The 20,584-nt window shown below is 39.8% G+C and overlaps 1 protein-coding gene across 15 annotated transcripts in view; it reads left to right on the plus strand.

Moving 5' to 3' along the window:
- Positions 1-20,584, plus strand: part of PTPRK (protein tyrosine phosphatase receptor type K) — a 546,296-nt gene that overhangs the window by 253,068 nt on the left and 272,644 nt on the right. For all 15 annotated transcript variants that reach the window (XM_072764637.1, XM_072764602.1, XM_072764614.1 and 12 more), the window contains exon 4: positions 19,975-20,056. In XM_072764637.1, coding sequence (XP_072620738.1) covers positions 19,975-20,056 — 82 coding nt within the window. The remainder of the gene's footprint in view (positions 1-19,974; positions 20,057-20,584) is intronic.

A 20,584-nucleotide genomic window follows, 5' to 3' on the forward strand; every position in this document is an offset into this window, starting at 1 on the left:
GCAGGCCTGGGTTTCACAGAGTGAAGGAGGAGGTGGGAGGCATCTGTGACTTTTCCAGAATCACACAGTAAGCGATGACCTGGGATCCCAGCCTAGGAGGGTCAGGAGTGGATTGATGGTAAACTTAGTAGAAAAGCTTGGATCCATTTCCAAGGCCAATGTTACAGGATTGGTTAGAATACTCTCATCCCTTTACAGGACAACATCTCATGTTTACCGAGTTAGCTAACGGTGGCTATTTTTGATTTATATGCTACCTATGCATATGCCCACGTGTCTTTCTTCCGATTTCATTACAGATATGAAGAACAAATATAAATAAGAGAGAGAGACTCCTTCCTCCCACCTCCCCCATAGAATGCGTGAGTTTTAAATAATAGAACAGTTAATAGGTTTTGGTGAAATCATAAATGAGAGAGAAGTATGGGAGAGAACATAAAATAATTCATATTTTATTGATTCACCTAGCAATTTCTATTCTTGGTAAATTGGTTGAAGAAATGCATTACATTTTGGCCTGTTCAAAGATGCATTTATGGCATGCGGATAAATCAGAGACTTTCTTCCTTTTTCCATTTACTTTGTACTGACTCATCACTGATACCGATTTGTTATTTTCTGGGTGAGCATTAGTGTGTGGATATTTTGTTTCTGCCTGTTTCTGAAAACCTAAATATCAAAATGCATGTATAATTAGCCATACTTTTATAACATTAATAACATCAGAGTGAATATCACAATAAATAATGAAATGTTTCATTAGAATACATATTGGCAGTTTCTGGAACAGAGTGAGGTCATTTTCCCATGAATTGCTTAGCAGTTTTTTTTTTCCCCTTCAGAAATTACCCTTTTCTATATTCCTTCACTTTCAATTTCAATTTTGTGTGTCTACTTCCACGTGTAAGTCCTGCGGGTTCGGCAAACTCGGCAACGCCCCGAAGCTCCGTTTGGAGGAAGCACGTCAGAGCCTGACCTGAGAGCTGGTCTAGCACGAGTCGGTTTGACTTGCGCCACCATCCCCCCCGACCCGTAAGCCTGTCCTCAGGTCTTCCCTTTGGCATCGCTGTGTGCTTAGTTGTGTCACCTACCCCAGCTCTCCAGTCACATGGCCTTTCCTGTTGATGAAATAGTACCCCGATTCTAGGGGAGACCCTATGGATGTCGTGGTCCAGTGATTTAATTTCGTAGAAGGAACCATGCCCGGAGAGAACGTCTGACCCAGATCCCAGAACTCTAAGTGGCATAAGCAGGATTAGAACCTGGGCTTGGGGACACCTGGATGGCGGTTAAAGCATCTGCCTTTGGCTCAGGGCCTGATCCTGGAGACCTGGGATCGAGTCCCACATTGGGCTCCCTGCATGGAGTCTGCTTCTCCCTCTGCCTCTCTCTCTCTCTCTCATAAATAAAATCTTCAAAAAAAAAAAAAAAAAAAAAAAGGACCTGGGCCTGACATGGAGAGCCCCACCGCTCCTTAGCTGACACCTGATTGTCTAGGTCTTCAAGTGCATTAAGGTTTGGCTTTTAAGGGAGCAGGTCATTTCATCTCTCTCAGCTTCCTTTCTACTATCTACGGGACGTGAGCACCTACTACTAACTGTCCTACCTACGTTGCTGCTAGTTTGCACAGATCACCCAAGAGAAAGCACCTTCAGATACTCCATTGCAACTTTCCCTGGTCATGACGACTTGCGTTTTTAGAGCACTTCTCACATCTTTGCATTTGGTGTTGGTCTGTAATGGAACCACATGTATCACACTGTTCGAATAAAGCGCCTGTTGTCATTTGTACACATGGAGACTCTTCTCAGGCCGAGTTCCTACTGGCATTGGGTTCTAGGTTTAGCCATGACACTCTTGCTTGTTGGGACCATTCGATAGTTAGTCCACCATGTAAGTGCCCAACTCAAAGCTTTCCTCAAGAGTAGAACCTAATTTTATGATTTCTAGTGAATTCATATTACTCTTCATAAAAATTTCCAGTGATGCTCCAGTTGCTTCTTTTTAATTTTAATTTTTTTCTTATCCTTTTTTTTTGGTGGGGGGAGAGTGTATGTGCACATATGATAACAAGGGAGGGGCAGAGAGAGAGAGGAGAAAGATAATCTTCTGTAGGGTCCATGGTCAGTGCAGGCTAGAGGCGGAATTCTGTCTTGGGACCCTGAGGTCATGACCTGAGCCAAAATCAAGAGTCTGGAGCTCAACCCACTGAGTCACCCAGGTGCCCTTCTGGCTGCTTTTTGTTACTTTTGATTTCACTATCATTAATAGACCTCCTAAATGCTTTTATCCAAATTTGTTGAAATTCATATTTCAGACCTGCACTGTCCAATGAGGTGTAGCCTCTATTGAGATGTAATCATCTAAATTTAATAGAAATTAAAGAAAATTAGAAAATTTTTTTCATTAGTCATACTAGCCACATGTCAAGAGCTCAAGACCCGCATGCTGCTGGGTCACCCTCTAGAATGGATAAGGAAAACTTGCTTTGTGGTGCATAGTGGTGTTGACAGTTTTGATCAAGACTCTGAAGCACCCCATATAGCATCTGCCCTTCAATAACTGTAGACATGCGGCCAGATTATATTGTATTGTAAGCATTTTGCTAATCCAAGTACATGTAGAGTGTTTCAGCCATATTATGGACTGAAACATTTTAAGGGCTAACTTGGGAAATTAACTGTCATTTGTTATTTGTAACATTTTTTTCCCTCTCTAGAAAATTTCAAATCCATATAACATATTGAAAAATCCATATGGATATTGATGTCTGCTTTTACATCTTTAATCATAGGATCCGAAGAAATCAAACAGTGAATCATCTAATATGTTGAAACAAAACTTGAAATGATTTTTTTGGAGATTTTTATTTTAAGCATTGGGTTTGATATGTAGAAAAAGTAATGACAAGGTGGGGTTTATAATTTTGCAGGTGAAATAGAAAATGAAGTTCAGAGCTGGACAGAGTGACAGATTAAGTGATATAAAGTAGAAATTACTGCTAACCCAGCTCAGGGTAAAAAATTGATTAGAGATCTCAGCCTATAACTTTACAAAGAAGGAGAGAGAAGCTAAGAGAATAGAATGCAAATCAGTTTTGTAATTTAGGTTAATTTTGTTTCAGATTTCAGAGAGGAACTGTACCATTAAATGTTAAACTTTTAAAGTACCGTTTCTTAGGTGTCTTTAGAGTAACTCATTATGACCTCATATTTTTGTAATATCTTCCAACATATTTGAATCTTCAGTGACAGCGTATTTTAATACTGGAATTGAACTGAGAAAGAGGTTTGTTTTAAAATACTTTCCACCTTACTTGCTTCCAAACACTGATTTGTTAGATTAGTGGTTATATAAATCTTGAATTACCTAGGAGATTGGTGAGCTGCTTTCAGAAATGGACACTATGTAAGTGTCCCCAAGAAGAATGTTTCACCCCTCCACCTAAAATTAGAAAAGCAGTACACTCCAGCCCTGCAATTGGCTGGCCATCCTTTTGCCCTCTCTCCTTCTTTCTTACCCGAAGACCTGTGTGTGAAAGGCGTGCTGCAGACCACTTGCTATGCTAGATGTTAGGGGTGATAAAGATAAGGTTGTCTTCTCCATTTCCTAGGTCATCCCCATAAGAGAGGCATCCTCTTTCCCGTGAATACCTGTTGAGGTCTCCTTAGTATTATCTTTGCTTCTGGCTCTTGTTGCCCCCCACACCCCTCCTCTCCTTAGTCATCACAATAAGCTGCCTTAGATCATGATTCAGATTATGTCACTCCTCTCCTGTAAGCCTGCCCCGTTACACTTAGGATAAAAGCCAATCTTTTTTTTTTTTCTTTTTAATGGAATTTCAAATACACTTTTGAGGAAGCCGTGTCATCAAAAGTATAGCTCAAAGAATAGTAATATAATATGGAGGCCTAAAAAAAAGATTTTCTCCATTAGACAGCTAATGCCTTGATAAATATTTATAAAAATTAAAATACATTAAGTTAATGGAGTAAAAAGTGAAACTCCTCCATCGTATTATCCCACCCCCTTCTATCCAATCCCTCCCTCAAGGTAACTACCTTTACTTGGGTCTATATTAAGACTTTTTTCTATGAAATTACATCCATATTATATTTTAGTTATATATATGTGTGTATATGTCTTATATATACACGCATATATTTATGTGCAATATACACATGTGTTTAACTCTCTATCGAGTGTGTTACTGGCACAGCTTAGCCTACAGTCTGGAGACCCGAGTATGAACAGCTTTGCCCATTTATTCCAAGATGCCTTACAGATAATTATGTATTTTTTCCCATATAATGTGAAAATGTTAGGGCAGCACTACTAAAGTCTAGGTTTTCCTCCCCCCTCACCTCAACATCTCCTCCCAACAGTTCTCCCAGTTTTGTCCCTGGCAGGCTGTTCTCACAGCACATTGGTCTTTTGAAACACATGTCAGATATTAAGGATTCTACCCCAAATCTTCCCATGGCTTTTCAATGCATTTAGAATAAAACCCAAATCTCTACCATGGATCCAACTCCTGATGAACTCCAAGTGAATTTGGCTGCTCCTCTGTGGGCTCCTTCACTTTGTCCTGTGTTTCTGGAATGTTCCAAGATCGTTTTTGTCTCAAAGTCTGTGTGCCTGTTATTCCCTCGGTTTTGAAAGGTATCTTTCCTTATTTACATCTGGGCCTCTGCTCATATTTTACCTTCTGAGAGGTGTCCCTGATTCTGGGGTCCCTCCTGTTTTGTTCTTTAGCTCTTTGCCTCCAAAAAACTTTTTTTACCATCCTGTGTTTGCTTATTTATCGTCTTTCCTCCTGTTTGGGATGTTGTTTATCTCTTGTTACATATCAGCTGTTCAGTAAATAGTGATATAACGAAGAAATGCATATGCTGTGTTAACAGGGTCCGTAGACAATGGAACTGATCTTTGCATTCCATATTGGATTCATTCACTTTGTTTTCCCCATGGCCTTGGATTTCTCTAGCATTAGCATGGGTACTTCAGGGAGAGGTAAAGGAAAATATAAACTCAAGACTTAGTTAATCTGTTAGTCAAGTAATTCATGCATGATTAACTCTTGGTATCACTGAGTGTGTAAAATATTTTGATCTTTTTAACATAATCAAATGGAAGTTTTAATTATTACTTTGCTCAATTTAACATTATGTAGCGATCTTACTATAGAAATTTTACGGGATTTCCCATGGCCTCAGTTTTTTTACAGAAGAAGATAGGTGTAAAGAGTACAGACATAGCTAAACTAGGATTATTTTAGAAATAATTGGAACTATAAATAAAAAGGAAATGATTTTTTTTTCTCTAACATTCTTCCCTGTGTCTCTCCTTAAAATCATATTTAAATAGTTTTCAGTGGTCCTAATTGATTTCTGAACAAACTGTAATCTGGCTAATATTCTTTCGGCCAAGATTTATTATGAGTTTATCAATAGTAAAGTTTAGATCTATTAACACATCAGAGATCTTTCTGAGTTTTTGAGACTTAGAAGTTTGAATTGGGTGAGTGCGGCAAGTCATTGTGGGTTTTGGTGACACGTACAGAAAATGAAAGATTAATTTTTACCACTCTCCTACGGAAACAGAATTTTATTTAATTCTGTTGGGATGAAAGGAATACAGAGTTTTATTTAATAACCTAATCTCACTTACTATTATATCAATCTTAACAATGTTTGTGACATTGTTTTCGGTCTCACATTAAAGTCTCTAACACTTGGGTGTTAAGGTTAAGTGATCAACCACTAAATTCTACTCCTGAAACCAATATCACACTATGTATTAACTAACTAGAATTTAAACAAAAACTGAAAAAAAGTAAAATCTCTAAGAATATTTACATTAAGCACAGTAACTTTGCGAAATTTTGGATTTAAGAGAAGAATAGACTGTATACACACACACACACACACACACACACACGTGCACGCATGTGCGCCGCACACAGACCTGTGTTTTCCTAGAGACCCGTGTTGTTCCCTCCATAAATATGTATATGAATGTAGGGATAAACTCTCACATCATCCTACGTAAGCAGCGTGCAATAAATATTTCTTGACTGGCTGGCTGTTGAACACTCAAGCACGTTAAGGTGCAATGTGAGATGTTTAGGTCCTTCAGTGAGATTCCAGTCCATCTGTCTACTTGTTGCTTCCACAGTGTCTTTTTTGGGAGGAGGGCAAAAACCCATCACATCCTCTCATTTGTAAAACTCTTCAAAGGCATAACAGGAGCTTCAGGAGAAAGGGCTGACTCCTGCTTCTCGCATGAAAGTCCCTGCAACATAAATTCCCGCCTCCTACTTCCCAGGCCTTATCTCTACTGTTCTAAGTGTCCCTAAATGTTCTATAAATTGCTGTACCAAAAGGTCAAGAAGTTTCCTACTGTCATGCTCTTTGCAAATGCACCTCATTTGCTCTGTGATTAGCCACCCCCCCCCTTTTTTTCCCCCCGTTAGCCTTATGCTTTCAAACTCTACTCTGGAGTCATTTCCTCCTTGAATCACCGTTTCCTCTCCCAGATGGAACATAATTCATGTGCCCTTTCCCTTGTCGTATGTTAGTGCCCTACCTTAGTTTTTGATCTTCCCCTCCTAGCTGTTGTGGCTCCGTCTTTTTTCAGTCTTGATATCCCTAGTGGCTAGGGTGTTGAGAGTGTGCTCACCAAGTGGTTGGGGGTTGAGGATGAATCCTTTGTCCACACAACCACTCAGAGTGATTTTCTGTGCAAATGGAAAGATATTGAAGCAAGAAGCCTGGTTTTTAGAGCCTACAGTTCTATCACTAACTATAGGATGAGGGTAAAGACTTCTGGCCTGATTTATCTCTAAATTAAGGTAGATCAACTTAAGTGAGTGTTTCCCAGATGTCAGCTTGCATCAGAATCACCTAGAGACACTGTAGACCACTGGCCCCCATTTACAGAAACTGTGGGTAGGGCCCAGGTATTTGCATCCCCAACAAGGGCCTTGATGTTGCTGATGCTACTGTTGCCAGGACCACATGTTGAGAACCATGGCCTGGTCTCTCTAATTGGTTGATTCTTTCATGTCAATATGTAGAAGCAATGCTAAGTTGAAGTAGGTTAAGTACCTTCTGAAGTCTCTGGAAAAAAACTTTGATTTTCCTAGGGTACTTCTAGATCATTTGAGTGACTCTTTCAGGTCACCTAAGTCACTGGAAGTTGGTTTCTATTCTTTAGGGTCTTTATTTAAAGAAGGCACTTGGTCAGGGCAGTTTCTTTCACTTTTTCTCACTTTTAACTAAATCTTGCCAATTAAATTCAGGCTTTTCCTCCTTTTCCATCTCCTGTTCTCAAGGATGATAGAGTTTATCTCTCTCCTATCTATTTTTAAAGTCCATTTTTATTTTATTTTGTTTATTTTATTTTATTTTATTTTATTTATTTTATTTTATTTTTTAAAGATTGTATTTATTTACTCATGAGAGACACAGTGAGAGGCAGAGACACAGGTGGAAGGAGAAGCAGGCTCCCTGCAGGGTGCCCGACGTGGGACTTGATCTCAGGACCCTGGTATCACGCCCTGAGCTGAAGGCAGACACTCAACCGCTGAACCACCCAGGTGCCCCAAGTCCATTTCTATCCCATTCTTTTTGTCTTCTATGGATAACAAAAATGGTTTGTGAATCAGTCACTTTTAAAAAGTATGGTGTCAGGCTTTTGTAACTGTGCAGAGTTCCTAGGATTTCTTTTCATCAGTATTGTAATTTCTAAAATTCTCTGCCTCAGATGAACCATTCTTATTGATTGCCAGACACCCAGAGGGGTTATAGGTGTTCTTCAGAAATGATGTTGACTTTCTGATATGGGATGTCATTTTCCTTTTTTGACTGAAATTTGAGGCTTCCATACCAGATAACTGCAGTCTCTGAATATCCTACATAACAATTTTTTTGTCTTAAGATTTTAGCACAAGAAGATTCTTGAAGGAAGATCATTTCCTTTGCTGATTTATAACATATGATTCTTTTGTTAATATATATATCACTAAATATTTAAGTTGATATTTTGCAAAGCATTCAATGAAATGTATACTTTTAGTTAAATATCTCAAATAAGAATTTTTTAAAAAAGTTGAGGTAAATGTGTAAATTCATTTTTAGGTGTATGCACCCATTTTTTTTTTAAGCAAAGCTAGGATGCCTGGCTCTATTGCAGCGCTAGAGTATCTTCTAAATTCCCCATTGTTGTCTTCTATAGAAGCTGGCTGTGAAATGTTTCGTTGAGTACTTCCCCTAGCAAATATTTTTGAGTGCTCACTAGGCTTTTTACTAGCTTAAAAGCACTGACATCTTAAATTATGTACTAATAGCTAGTTATTTTTGCTATATAGTGCTTATAGTCAAAGATGTCACTGTACTTAGCCATTTACTTGTAAAATAAAATAGGACAAAAAAAAACATGAATTTTTTTTTTTTAAACATCCCTAAATTCACAAACTGGTTACTCTAATTAACTTTGTTTCATAATCTCTCCCCACCCTAACCCTAACCTATTTTCCAGGAGGAAATGTATACAGTACTTTTTGAAATTACCTAATTCTTTGACCGGTATAATGAAAGCGAAGAGTTCTTTTTTGGCATGTGGTCTTAGCAAAAACAAGTATTTATTAATATGTTTTCATGTGCGATGTGAGAACTCAACTTTATTTTATTTTATTTTTAATTAATCAATTAATTAATTAATTAATTTTAATAAGAGAACTCAACTTTAGCCTCCAGGTGAACTTTGCCTTGAGGTAGTCAGATCTGGTTATACTATCAGCTGAGTGGCATGTAATCACCTGGTTCCCTTAAAGATTGCTTTCCTCTGGGATATAGTATGTGCTGCCAACAGATTTCCTGTGTAATAGATACTTAGTGTGACAGTATGTGTGGGTTTCACTACTAATTTTTTTTTTTAATTGAGCTCCACAATTATCAATCGAAGCCCTTGAGTCACAAGTTTGGCGAGGAACAGACTTACAATGTAGTTTGAGAGCATTTTTTTCCCCAATATCGCTGTGCAAGTGAAGTGATGTACTTCTGCTTCGTGTAAGATTGGACTGTTGGTGCTAAAATGTAAAAGGTTCTGCTTGTGGATTGTAGGAAGACAAATGGCACATCTCTAGAAGTGAGGAAAAATAGTACTGTAACTCAGTGTCATGTTGATAGAAATAGCAACCTTAACCAGTCATCTTTTATTTTTGGCTCAGACAACTAACTATAAAATATAACCCAGATGGTAGAGCTATGATAGTAAAGATACAGAAATGACATTTTGCTGATGAATTTTCTGCAGCCCTTTGCTTCTCTACGTTCAGTTTTATACCAGATCTTTTATGGTGTAGGGTGCTTGCTTATGTATCTCAGGACAGACCCACAGGATGAAGAATGAGTTTCATGGCATTTTTAGATCTTGAATTATTTCGCTTAACTTTTGTTCACTTCCCTCTTCTAATTGCCTTTTTGATTTTTCCTCTTTTGCTAAACTTATACCCTAACATAAAATAGGCTGTGCCATGAACGGGCGGCCCTGTTTCAATTTATTTTTGAACACATCACAGGCGTTTAGGATATAGCGCTGTGCTCCGTCCACCTGTCTGCGGCGGAGCTGGGGATGCCTGCGTAGAGAGAGCGGGGCGGTGGGCTCTGTAGTCTGTAATCTCAGCCTTCTTACCATGCTGGGCCTTGAATTGGAATGAAGGAGGAGTCAGGTAAGGGTGGGCTAGTGAGCTGGGTGTAGGGCTGTTCAAGGTGTGTTGTGGGAGACATTAGGAGGGTGGTGTGCGTGCTGAGTTTGTTGCAGTACCGAAGAGCTAGCAGGGGTTTCTCCTGGTCTCCAGCATCAGCGCCACCTGGAACTGCCTTCTTGCCTCTTTATTACCTGTGACAGTCAGTCCCTGAACCAGAAAGGGAAGAAGGGATTAACCTTTATGGAGAACCTTCTAGATTGTGCATAATCTCTTAATCCTCACAATGGCCCCAGGAGGTGCTCACAGGGCTTTGAGTTGCCCTCTGTCATGTAGAATTGAGGCTCTGCTCCCCATTGGTGTGCTCTGGTGTGTATGTGTAGGACTCCATTATGACCAAGCACTTAGACCAAAATCTTTTCGGGGAGGCAATAAATGCCTCTTCCCCCTAAAGGCATCTTAATGATACCGGAACCATGCAGAGAGCACAGAAACTCCTCTGTTTTTAAATTGTGAGTATTATGTATTTTGGGTTCAAGTTTGGAGTTTGTTTTTGGAGATGAAAAGTTTGTCTGGGTTTCTCTTAGCCACATTCTGGAGTCATGTGTTTTTGATACATATTTACCCTACATCAATAGCTATTCAAATTAAAGAGACCATTGACAGTTCTTTTGCAAGTGTTAGATGTTAGGAGTGAAAATCAATTTAAGTAAGTAATAGACTTACTATCAACTTAAATATTCTAGCGTAAGTTCTAAAAATAATTATTGTTAGTTCCTTATTTAGATCTTCTAGATACTGTGGTGATTACATCAGGGGTAGCCAACTCCCTGGGCTAAAATTTGAAGTATAGGAATGTACTAGGTTCCCATATCCATTTCACTGTGGAGCTTTCTGAAAATTGCCTTCTTTGGGCTTTTCTCCTATACGGTCTACTTTGGTGTAAATTCTCTTCGGTTTTATTTTCTCCCTTTGAGCTCCGGTCCTACATTTTTACCACTTCCTGGACACTGGTATGTGCTCGGACTAATATCTATTGTGGATCACACAGTATGTATGATATTGTGATGCAGTTTCACTCTGCAAAGGGTTGCAGTTGGATGGATGGTGTAGTTGCCTTTCATGCAAGTATGGTCTTGGTACACCCAATATTTTCCTCCACGTTAGGTAGTGTAGCAGGCCCTCTCATCACGTAGACGTTGGTACTGCTAAACCTCAGGATATTTTTTGTAATACATTTTATTCAAGAATACTTGGCTACACTATACATAGAATCTGCTTCCTAAAATCAACTCAAGTCTTTACTATATTATGATCATGGTGTGTGGATAGATAGGAGTGTGTGATATAGTGTGTGTGTGCGCGTGCGCACGCGTGCAAGAAAGAGAAGATCTGAACCCAAACAACAGCTTCTGTGGAGTGGAAGACCCTGTAACAATACAAAAAGCCTCTATGTATTCAGGTAACTGCATATACGTTTTGGAATCTCTGGAACCCTTATGAGTCTTGGCAAACAGTTAAGTCCTAATGTAAAGTCTTGACAGGACCAGTCCTCCTAAGACACTGGCCATATTTAATGTCAGGACATTTTAAGGAAAAGAGCTGATTTTGAATTCTTATGCACTCCGTAATTCATGGAGGCACTAACGGTCTCTAAAATGAAATATGAAATATGAAAGAGTTTCAGATGAAAAATCAATTAGGGCTTGATTATATGTCTTAGTTTTCTCCCACATTTAGTTGACATATAATGAGAATCCCAATTGTTCTAGGAAGCAGCTTTAAAAGCCAAAGAAGCAGTTCCCTTGTTCCCATGTTCTATCGACGTACCTGTTGCAATGGAAGATATTTCTCTTCTGCAAGGAACTAAATAAGCGAGTAAGCAAACCAATAGGGAAGGACTGTTAAGAATTCATTACTTCGAAAAAGAAAAAAAAGAATTTTTTTTTTTTTTTAGTTTCGGAGAGCCCCAAAGACTTTTCTATTTTTTTTTTCCCCAAAGACTTTTCTAAATGCATTTGTGCATGTTAGGCTCCTAGACGATTGCCTGACTCGATAGGAGAAGCCGCCTGCCAGCACAGGGCTGATGGGAGAAGTGCCTTTGCTCCAGCGATCTCCATGAACCTGGAATTTCGAAAGCTGAATTCCAGATTGACAATGCCTGTGAAAGGAGCTACGGTGGGTGACAGCAAGTGATAAAGGTTCCAGAGATTCTGAAACCCACACTGTGCTGCGTGAATGCACACGGTCTTTTTGCACGGTCACAGGGTCTTCCACTCAGCAGAAGCCGCTCTACGGGTTTAGATATTCTCTCTCTCTCTCTCTCTCTCCGACTCCCTCTCCCAGGCCTGTCTATCTACCCACTATCTATCCACACCTCATTTTAATGTGCATTGGACTTTTGCTACCACCTGCCAGTTATGTGCATATTAATCTTTAAGTATGAGCAGAAATAGAATATCCCTACCTTTGAAAAGCAACTAAATTCTAGATTTTGAAGCTTCCACATAGACATTTGACTTATGCAATATAAGATCTTCTGGGGCCTATCACCAGAAATTTATTCCTTACAGCATTATTTAACTATTCAAAGGAAGTAATTATGTTTTCATGATTTACAAATTAGCTTGGGAAAATTATTTGGAACTTTCTCAAGGGAGAGTCATTTTATTATGCCAACAAAATTTTATGAGTTAAGTAAAAGTGAACTAAATACCTTATCTCATATTTCCCTGGGAGGCAAAACTATTAACTAAAATCCACTTATATTACTTAGTTGTTTTGTAACACATTAGAACTCTTTCTAGCCTCAGTTCTCAATAGGATTCTGATGGTTGGTTCACTGAGGCTGTGGGGGAACAAGAGTAGTCACTGCCTTCAATGGATTTATATTTCATAGGGGAGATGTATCTCAGAAATTTATTTGTACACTGAATTATGTGTTTATGATTGTGCTCTGTTTGTAGCTCTAGTCTGGGGATACTTCTTCCCAAATAGTCTCTGATTGCGCAGATATTAATCCCCATGTAATTTAAGATTAAGTCAAAGGATAGGAAACATTCCTACCCTTTGAGTTTTTTTTTTCTTCTTTCAAACATGCCATCATCTTCATTATTACCTTCCAATAGATCCTAAGTCATTTTCTTCCATTCATCATAAACTTTAGTACTGGCATCATTTAGAGTTGCTTTCCCCACTGCCACAGCCACCTTCTTCCTCATGACTTCGTTGTCTTTATGGAAAGTCCAGTGACAGTTTCTTCACCTCTTCATCTCCAAAATCATCTACCTGATTTTAACCTGCTGCTCTGGTTGAATGGATCTCGTAATATGTCACAAATGTGTTAGCATCTCACGCTCTGACCATAACACAAACTCATCTTTTTCTCATTCATTCATTTTACTGAGCTCTTCCATCAACCTCATGGGGAGCTCCGGATCATCAAACCGTCTGTCTTTGGCCAGCTCACCAACTTGCTTATGTTATGAAAATTTAATTTCATCATAATCATTTTTGACATTTGCCATTTCCATAAACTCCTTACTTGCTTTTCGTTTGAACTATTTCTTTTATAAGCTTAAAACAAGCAAATTCTGTTAAAACACACACACAACCACACAACCACACACACACACACACACACACACACACACACACACATACCCTCCATGTTCGATTGGGAGCACTAGAAAATCATGGTTCACCAACTGCCAGTGGACCCACAACACTCCTGGAAATCCTACTATGTTTTTCTGTTCAATTCCCTTTCTTTTTTTTTAAGATTTTATTTATTTATTCATGGGAGACACAGAGAGGCAGAGACACAGGCAGAGGGAGAAGTGGGCTCCTTGCAGGGAGCCCAATGGGGGACTTGATCCCGGGACCCCAAGATCACAACCTGACCCAAAGGCAGACACTCAACCACTGAGCCACCCAGGCATCCCTCAATTCCCTTTCTATCTTTCTTTTTTTTTCTTTTTCAAGATTTTTATTTTTATTTATTAGAGAGAGAGAGAGAGAGGCAGAGACAGAGACACAGGCAGAGGGATAAGCAGTCTCCATGCAGGGAGCTCAATGCGGGACTCGATCCTGGGTCCCCAGGATCACGCCCCGGGGCCAAAAGCAGGCGCTAAACCGCTGAGCCACCCAGGGATCCCTCAACTCCCTTTCTGATTCTCCTCTCCATTCTCCTCCATTCAATCTCTCCAATTTCTAACCAGTCTTCTTTTTACCAGCCCATCCCTCATAGCTGAGACGATTAAGGCCAAGTAGTAGAAACTCCCTTTACCAATCCTACACATTTACTCATATCTTCATTCATCTTTGCCTGTCCTTGTATTACAAAAAACTAGGGCCCTTTCGTGTGATCTATTACTTGGATCCTGTCCTTTCCTATGTCACGCTAAGAGTTATCATTTCTTTCTTACACACAAAGATGCCATTTTAAATTGAATCATCCTCATCAGTCTCTAAACATTTGTTTCCTATTTAAATAAGTATTAACAGTAATACAAATCAAAACACTTCTTTGATCCCATATCTTCTCCTATTTTTATTTTTTTAATTTAATTTTTAATTTTTTTTTTTTAGAGTAAGCTTTATAGCCAAGGGGGGGCTGGAACTCACAATCCTGAGATCAAGAGTTATGTGCTCGGGCAGCCCGGGTGGCCCAGCAGTTTAGCACCGCCTTCAGCCCAGGGCGTGATCCTGAGGTCCTGGGATCGAGTCCCCCATTGGGCTCCCTGCATGGAGCCTGCTTCTCCCTTGCCTGGGTCTCTGCCTCTCTCTCTCTCTCTCTCTCTCTCTCTCTCTCTGTGTGTCTCTCATGAATAAATAAAGTCTTAAAAAAAAAAAAGAGTTGTGTGCTCTACAGAGCAGCCACGTACTCCTCTTCTTCCATTTTTAGTTAAATTTCTCTCTACCAATTCAGGCACACTTCCTGTGGGAGTCTTTATATTCATTTCCCCTCCTCTGCTGTCTTCATCATTGTCCAGTATGGTTTCCATTTCTGTTACTTCATACAGGTGGCTCTTTCTATGATCATCCCTAATCTGAATGGCACATATAAGGGGTATTTTCTCCAGCTTTATTGGGACATAATTATCATATAACACTGTGTAAGTTTAAGGCAGTGTGTTAATTTGATATATGATGCCAGATGATTTCCACCATGGCCTTCGCTAATACCTCCATTATGTCATGTAATACCGTTTCATTTTGAGAGGAAAACATTTAAGACCTACTCTCCTGGGAACTTTCAAGTATATGATACGACATTGCTAAGTACAATCACCATGCCGTAAGTTAGATCTCTTATCCATGTAATAACTGGAAGTTTGAACTCTTTGGTGTGATATCATTGATATTGTGGGGTCTAAAAAAGCCAAACTCCTAGAAACAGAGACTAGAATGGTGGTTACCAGGGTTTGGGAAGTTGGGGACATATTGGTCAAAGAGTACAAGCTTCCAGTTATAAGATGTATAAGAGGGTGTTTTTAATCTCCATTTTACTTAATGTTTTACCGGGATTTGGTCCTGACATCTCTTGCACTTCTGACTTTTTTCATTGGATTTTGTGACACCGTATACTTTCATTTCCCTTTAATATCTCTACACACTTTTTTTTTTCTTCAATCCCCTCATCCTTTTGCAGGCTTGTCATTCTCAATTCTATCATGGCAGAAAATATGGCAAAAGGAGAGAAGGCGGCCTACAATGTATCCTTGAGAAACTGCAGTTTTAAAGCTCACATGAGAGAGAGAGAAGTCAATTATACTTAATGATGCTGACATACTTTTGTTTATAAAAATACAATACATCCACTTTTAAAAAATATTTTATTTTTAAATCATCTTTACACCCAACATGGGTCTTGAACTCACAACCCAGGATCAAAAGTCATATGCCCTACCAACTGAGCCAGCCAGGGGCCCCCTTTCATCCCACCCCCCAAATTGGGGCAGAGGATGCAGTTTTTGACAAGAAAGAGAAGACGTTTCACTTCAGTACCTATGTTCTTTATAGACGCTTTCTTCCATGGTGGTGCTCCGTAACAGCGTGCTTACTGGGTTCCAGGGCTGTGCTGATGTTTCCTGAGCATATCTCATTTAATCCTCCCTCAAGCCCTCCCTGAGTGGACACTAACAAGTTTCTTTTCCTTAGAAAAGGAAACCGGCTTAGATTTTTTATAAGTCACAAAAGTAACTTGATATACAGAGTTGCAAAAGTACAACTTTACGTACATTTTTCCAAAAGTTAAAGTTACCCTTAAAAAAAATTAAAAAAAAAAGTTACCCTTAAAAAATAGTTGGGGATCCCTGGATGGCTCAGCGGTTTAGCGCTGCCTTCAGCCCAGGACATGGCCCTGGAGCCCTGGATCGAATCTCACGACAGGCTCCCTGCATGGAGCCTGCTTCCCCCTCTGCCTGTGTCTCTGCCTCTCTCTCTCTCTCATGAATGAATAAATAAAATCTTTAAAATAATAAAAAAAAAGTTAAAGTTACCCTTAAAAACTGAGTAAACTGAATGTGTCTCTGAGTTTGGAGCCTATACTCAATACTGACTATACTCAAAGAAAATTAAGAACAAAGGTTTTTTTTTTTTTTCCAGATTTTTCTCCTATCCACAATATCTTGTATTACGTGTACTTCGTGTATCATTAAATCATTGTGTACAGGGCAGCCCAGGTGGCTCAGCGGTTTAGCACCTGCCTTCAGCCCAGGACGTGATCCTGGAGTCCTGGGATCGAGTCCCATATCAGGCTCCCTGCATGGAGCCTGCTTCTCCCTCTGCCTGTGTCTCTGCCTCTCTCTCTCTGTATCTCATGAATAAATAAATAAAATCTTTTTAAAAAATCATTGTGTACATATTATACAACGTTCACAACAAAAATGTGATGTAGGCAAGGCCAGTATTTCCCAGATGAGGCTATAGGAAAATACAGCTGAATCAGTCACTGTGGTTGCAGGTGATAGCAGCAGTTAGATCCCAGGCTGCAGCAATTAGATCCCAGGCCGCAGGAGTTAGATCCCAGGCCACAGCAGTTAGATCCCAGGCTGCAGCAGTTAGATCCCAGGCTTCCTGACCACGAGTCCCGCTTTCCCTCATTACGCGAGGTACATTCTCTGCAGTAATTGGGAAAGGATGAGATCCTTGTTTTTTATGGGTTGCCTTTCCCCACCTCTATTTCATTCAACCATACTTCACTTGTTTAGCTAATAATCCAAGAATGTTGCTAGAGTAGCAAAAAGTTGATTGGACTCATTACCTTGGGTATTTCAGGTAACGGAGTGGAGGGCACCCAGCCTGCGGGGCAGGGCCCGTCCACCCTGTCCCCAGGCTGGCCTCCCAGGGGGTGGGAGGTGACATCTGGCCTGGCCTCCGTTGCCCTGTCCTTGTGGGAAGCCCTGGCTGACTACCTGACACCAGGCATTAGATCTGACCTGAGCTACTGCTCAAGCAAACTTGGCGTAATTAAGCTGTTGAGAGTCGCTTCCCCCGACAGGGCCGAGGAGCCTTACGAGGCGAGGGCTCTGCTGAGGTGATAAAGCTGATTAGATCCTTAGTCGCGAAGGAATCTGATCTTAGAAATTTCCTCCGGCTCCTGTTAATGAGGCAAAGACAACATTTAGCAGAGAACACGGGGTCAATGAAAAGAGAAACATTTCTTTCTTTTTTTTTTTCCTTTAATAAAGAACAGATTCTTTTGCTCCCCTTTTAAATCCAGGGCTGCATTTACTGTCCAGAATAAGAGCACAATTAAGATGAACAAGTAAGAAGTGTTTTCTCAGGGGGCGCAGTAGACCTGTATAAGCTTATCCCAGTGTGAAGCACAAGAAGCAAAATAACTGGAGAAAGGGAAACTAAGATAAACCTAAGAGATGAAAATAATTGAATTAGTGTTGGCTACAGCGGAAGTGGAATAACCAACAGTGATTAATTACAACGATATATGGTCTGTTCACAAAAATGTAGGGGTTTTTTTCCCTTCATTTTTTTTTTTGTTTTGTTTTGTTTTTTTCCCTTCAAAAATGGTTTTCTCACTTTTTCTTTCTGTACCTTCCCTTTTCTTGAACTATCATTCAAGCAAATAAAACGTGTTTTCCTGGGATACTCTTGCACGAGTCTCTCATACTAACAATGCTGATGAGCTTACCTTTTGGGTTATATATAGCATTTTTACATCTGCTACCATTTAATCCTCATAGAACTTTATAATGAAAGCTGCATTATACCCATGTTAAGGATTTGGGATTTGGCTCTACAAGGTTATAGGATTTGCTCAAGCATTTGTAAGCAGGAGAGGCGGGAGTCAAGTCCGAGTTTTCTTACCTCCAGGAGAGGGGCCTCCGCCACAGCCACTCCAAGTCATACTTTAATGTCTCTGATTCTCACCTCTATTTCTTGCTAAGCCTCTGTTCCAGTATTTGGAAAATGACATGACCATTGTTTTCCTATCAGATGCACTTACATGGGATGTAAATAGTGTGATGCACACCCATGCACACACACATCTCTGCGCTCATAGATTGGCCGTCCTTTCCACTGGGAAGTCTTTCTCTTCCCACAAAGAACCTGTCCTACTTCTCAGCTTCAGCTTGTTCCAGTGAGATCAGTGGTCATAAAGGACAGAGTAGGAGAGAAGTAGCCCCGGAGACGGTCTGTGACAGGATGGGGGACCGGGGGGGGGGGCGGACTGGCACCTGGTGTGCTGCGCCCCCTCGTCGTTGCCTTCGGGGCGGCTGGAGGAGGATCGCCTGGACGTGGGAAGGGGTGATGCTGGGGACACTGCTACTGGGTTTCTCCTCTTTATCTTCCTGCAACATCTTACCCACCTGTCGTGTTAACTTTTAACTCTGTGACTGACTCACTTCCATGAAGATGATACGGCTTTATGGTGGGCCTGTCTCTTATTTTTGAGATCGGTTTGTCCACTCGTGCCCCAGTAGGTCTCCCCCGGGTGTACCATAGGCAAATCAGGTTTGAAAGGTACGTAGTCTTCTCCCTCAGATTTGTACCTTTTTCTTTATCACTAGTCCCGGCTCGGGATCCCCATAGCACAGCCATCCAGTGGTGCAGGCCTGGAGCCAGAATGGCCCTGTGTTTCACCACATCTAAAAAGTCAATAAATTTTAATTTGTCTGTTTCGTTAGCATTCTTTTTACCTCCCCTTTTTCTTCGTACCTCTCTATTTTCATTACGACTAGCTTTTCACCTGTTTCCAGTCTGGATTTCTTTTAGTCCACCCTCTACCTTATTGGCATGTGTGTTTCTTTCTTTCTTTTTTAAATTTATTTCTTTTTATTTTTTATTTTATTATTTTTTTGGCATGTGTGATTCTAATAGATCACTTTGAATATACTATATCCCTAATTCAGACATCCATTTCCATCACATTTCCTAAAATGTCATGCAGAAAACTCCCAGAATAATCTGTGTATCTCCATGAATAAAGGAGCCCATAGTCAAATAGAATATTGAGATGTGCACGCTAAATATGGTTTCTCTTAGAAAGTCACACTACACATTATTTTTAAAAAAGGCTATATGAAGTCTTTCTATTGATAGTACAACAAAACTCTATAACATGAGCTGATACTTGAACATAGAAAGTTTTTTAAATATTTATTAATGTGTAATTATTGGCAGGCTGTCGTCCTGATTTTGGTCCTGTGGTATTCAAGGTCCTCTCATGCCTAGCCCTGAAATCTTACCTTCCTTTTTGAACCTTTGTAGCCATACAGATTACACGCATTTGGTTCCCCAAACACACAGCTCTGTTCTATTCCACTGTGTTGTTCCTTTTGCCGTGAATACTGCTAATCTCGCCAATGGCCTTTGTGAAAATTTACCTATTTTTAAAAGTTTAGATCATTTGGTATTTTCACTAGTTAGCCCACTGCTTGGTACACTGTCAGTGCTTAATGTATTTTAAATAACGAAAACAGAGAAAATCAACAAGAGAAAATTTAGAGATAGGCGATTAGCTGTATTTGCCTCTTCATTCTGCTTAGTGGGTGCCCGTTCCGGAACTCTAACACACAGTAGCAGTTGCTGAAATGATTTTTTAGCTGCTTGACCTCAGTAATTTTTGTTTGTTTGTTTACCTAGACAAAATTTAAGAAATTACAGTAAAGGCTAAATTTTTAATTCTTGGAAAGTAAAAATCAAATTTAATTTTCATAAGTGTGCGATAGCTGTTCTCTGTGACCTGCGAAAACTCCTTAAAAATGACTGTTGTAATGTTTTCTATTTCTTCCTGACAGGTAATATTTGAAGCTGAAGTCTCAGGAGGGAGGAGTGGTTATATTGCCATTGATGACATCCAAGTGCTGAGTTATCCTTGTGGTAGGTTGTCATTAAGAATTGTATTTTTCTGTGTCCTTTCAACACTTGTACATTGGCAAGGACTGTTGACTGTTTATCACTTGGTTGTGGCTGTCTCTTTTGTTGTTACTCCTAGCCTTCCGTTCAGTTTTAAAAGAACACTGAAATCCTTCTAGAAGTTTTGAGTCAAATATTTCTCAGGATTGTACCTAGTGGTACACCAGTAAGGAGTTCTTTTACTTCTTTAACTATGGAGGACAAAATGTGAATATAAATGAAATTCTGGATAGGACATGCTCCGTCTTTTGGTTTTATTAAATAGTCGAGGAAAGCAAAAAAGAATAACAAATCAGAGCTCCACTGAAAGGAAACCTAAAGAAACCTCACTAACTTATGTGATCTGCTTAGTTGAAAGTTGGCGCGAAGGAAAGAGAATGAATTAGGTCACCGTATTCCAAACTTCAGACTAAATTTTTTTTTTAATAATATCTGGTTAATCCATGTGAAACAACAAAATAATAGAAATCAGACAAAACAAGGACTCCGTTT

This window comes from Vulpes vulpes, chromosome 1 (assembly GCF_048418805.1).
Source record: "Vulpes vulpes isolate BD-2025 chromosome 1, VulVul3, whole genome shotgun sequence".
Classification (NCBI taxonomy): Eukaryota; Metazoa; Chordata; class Mammalia; order Carnivora; family Canidae; genus Vulpes; species Vulpes vulpes.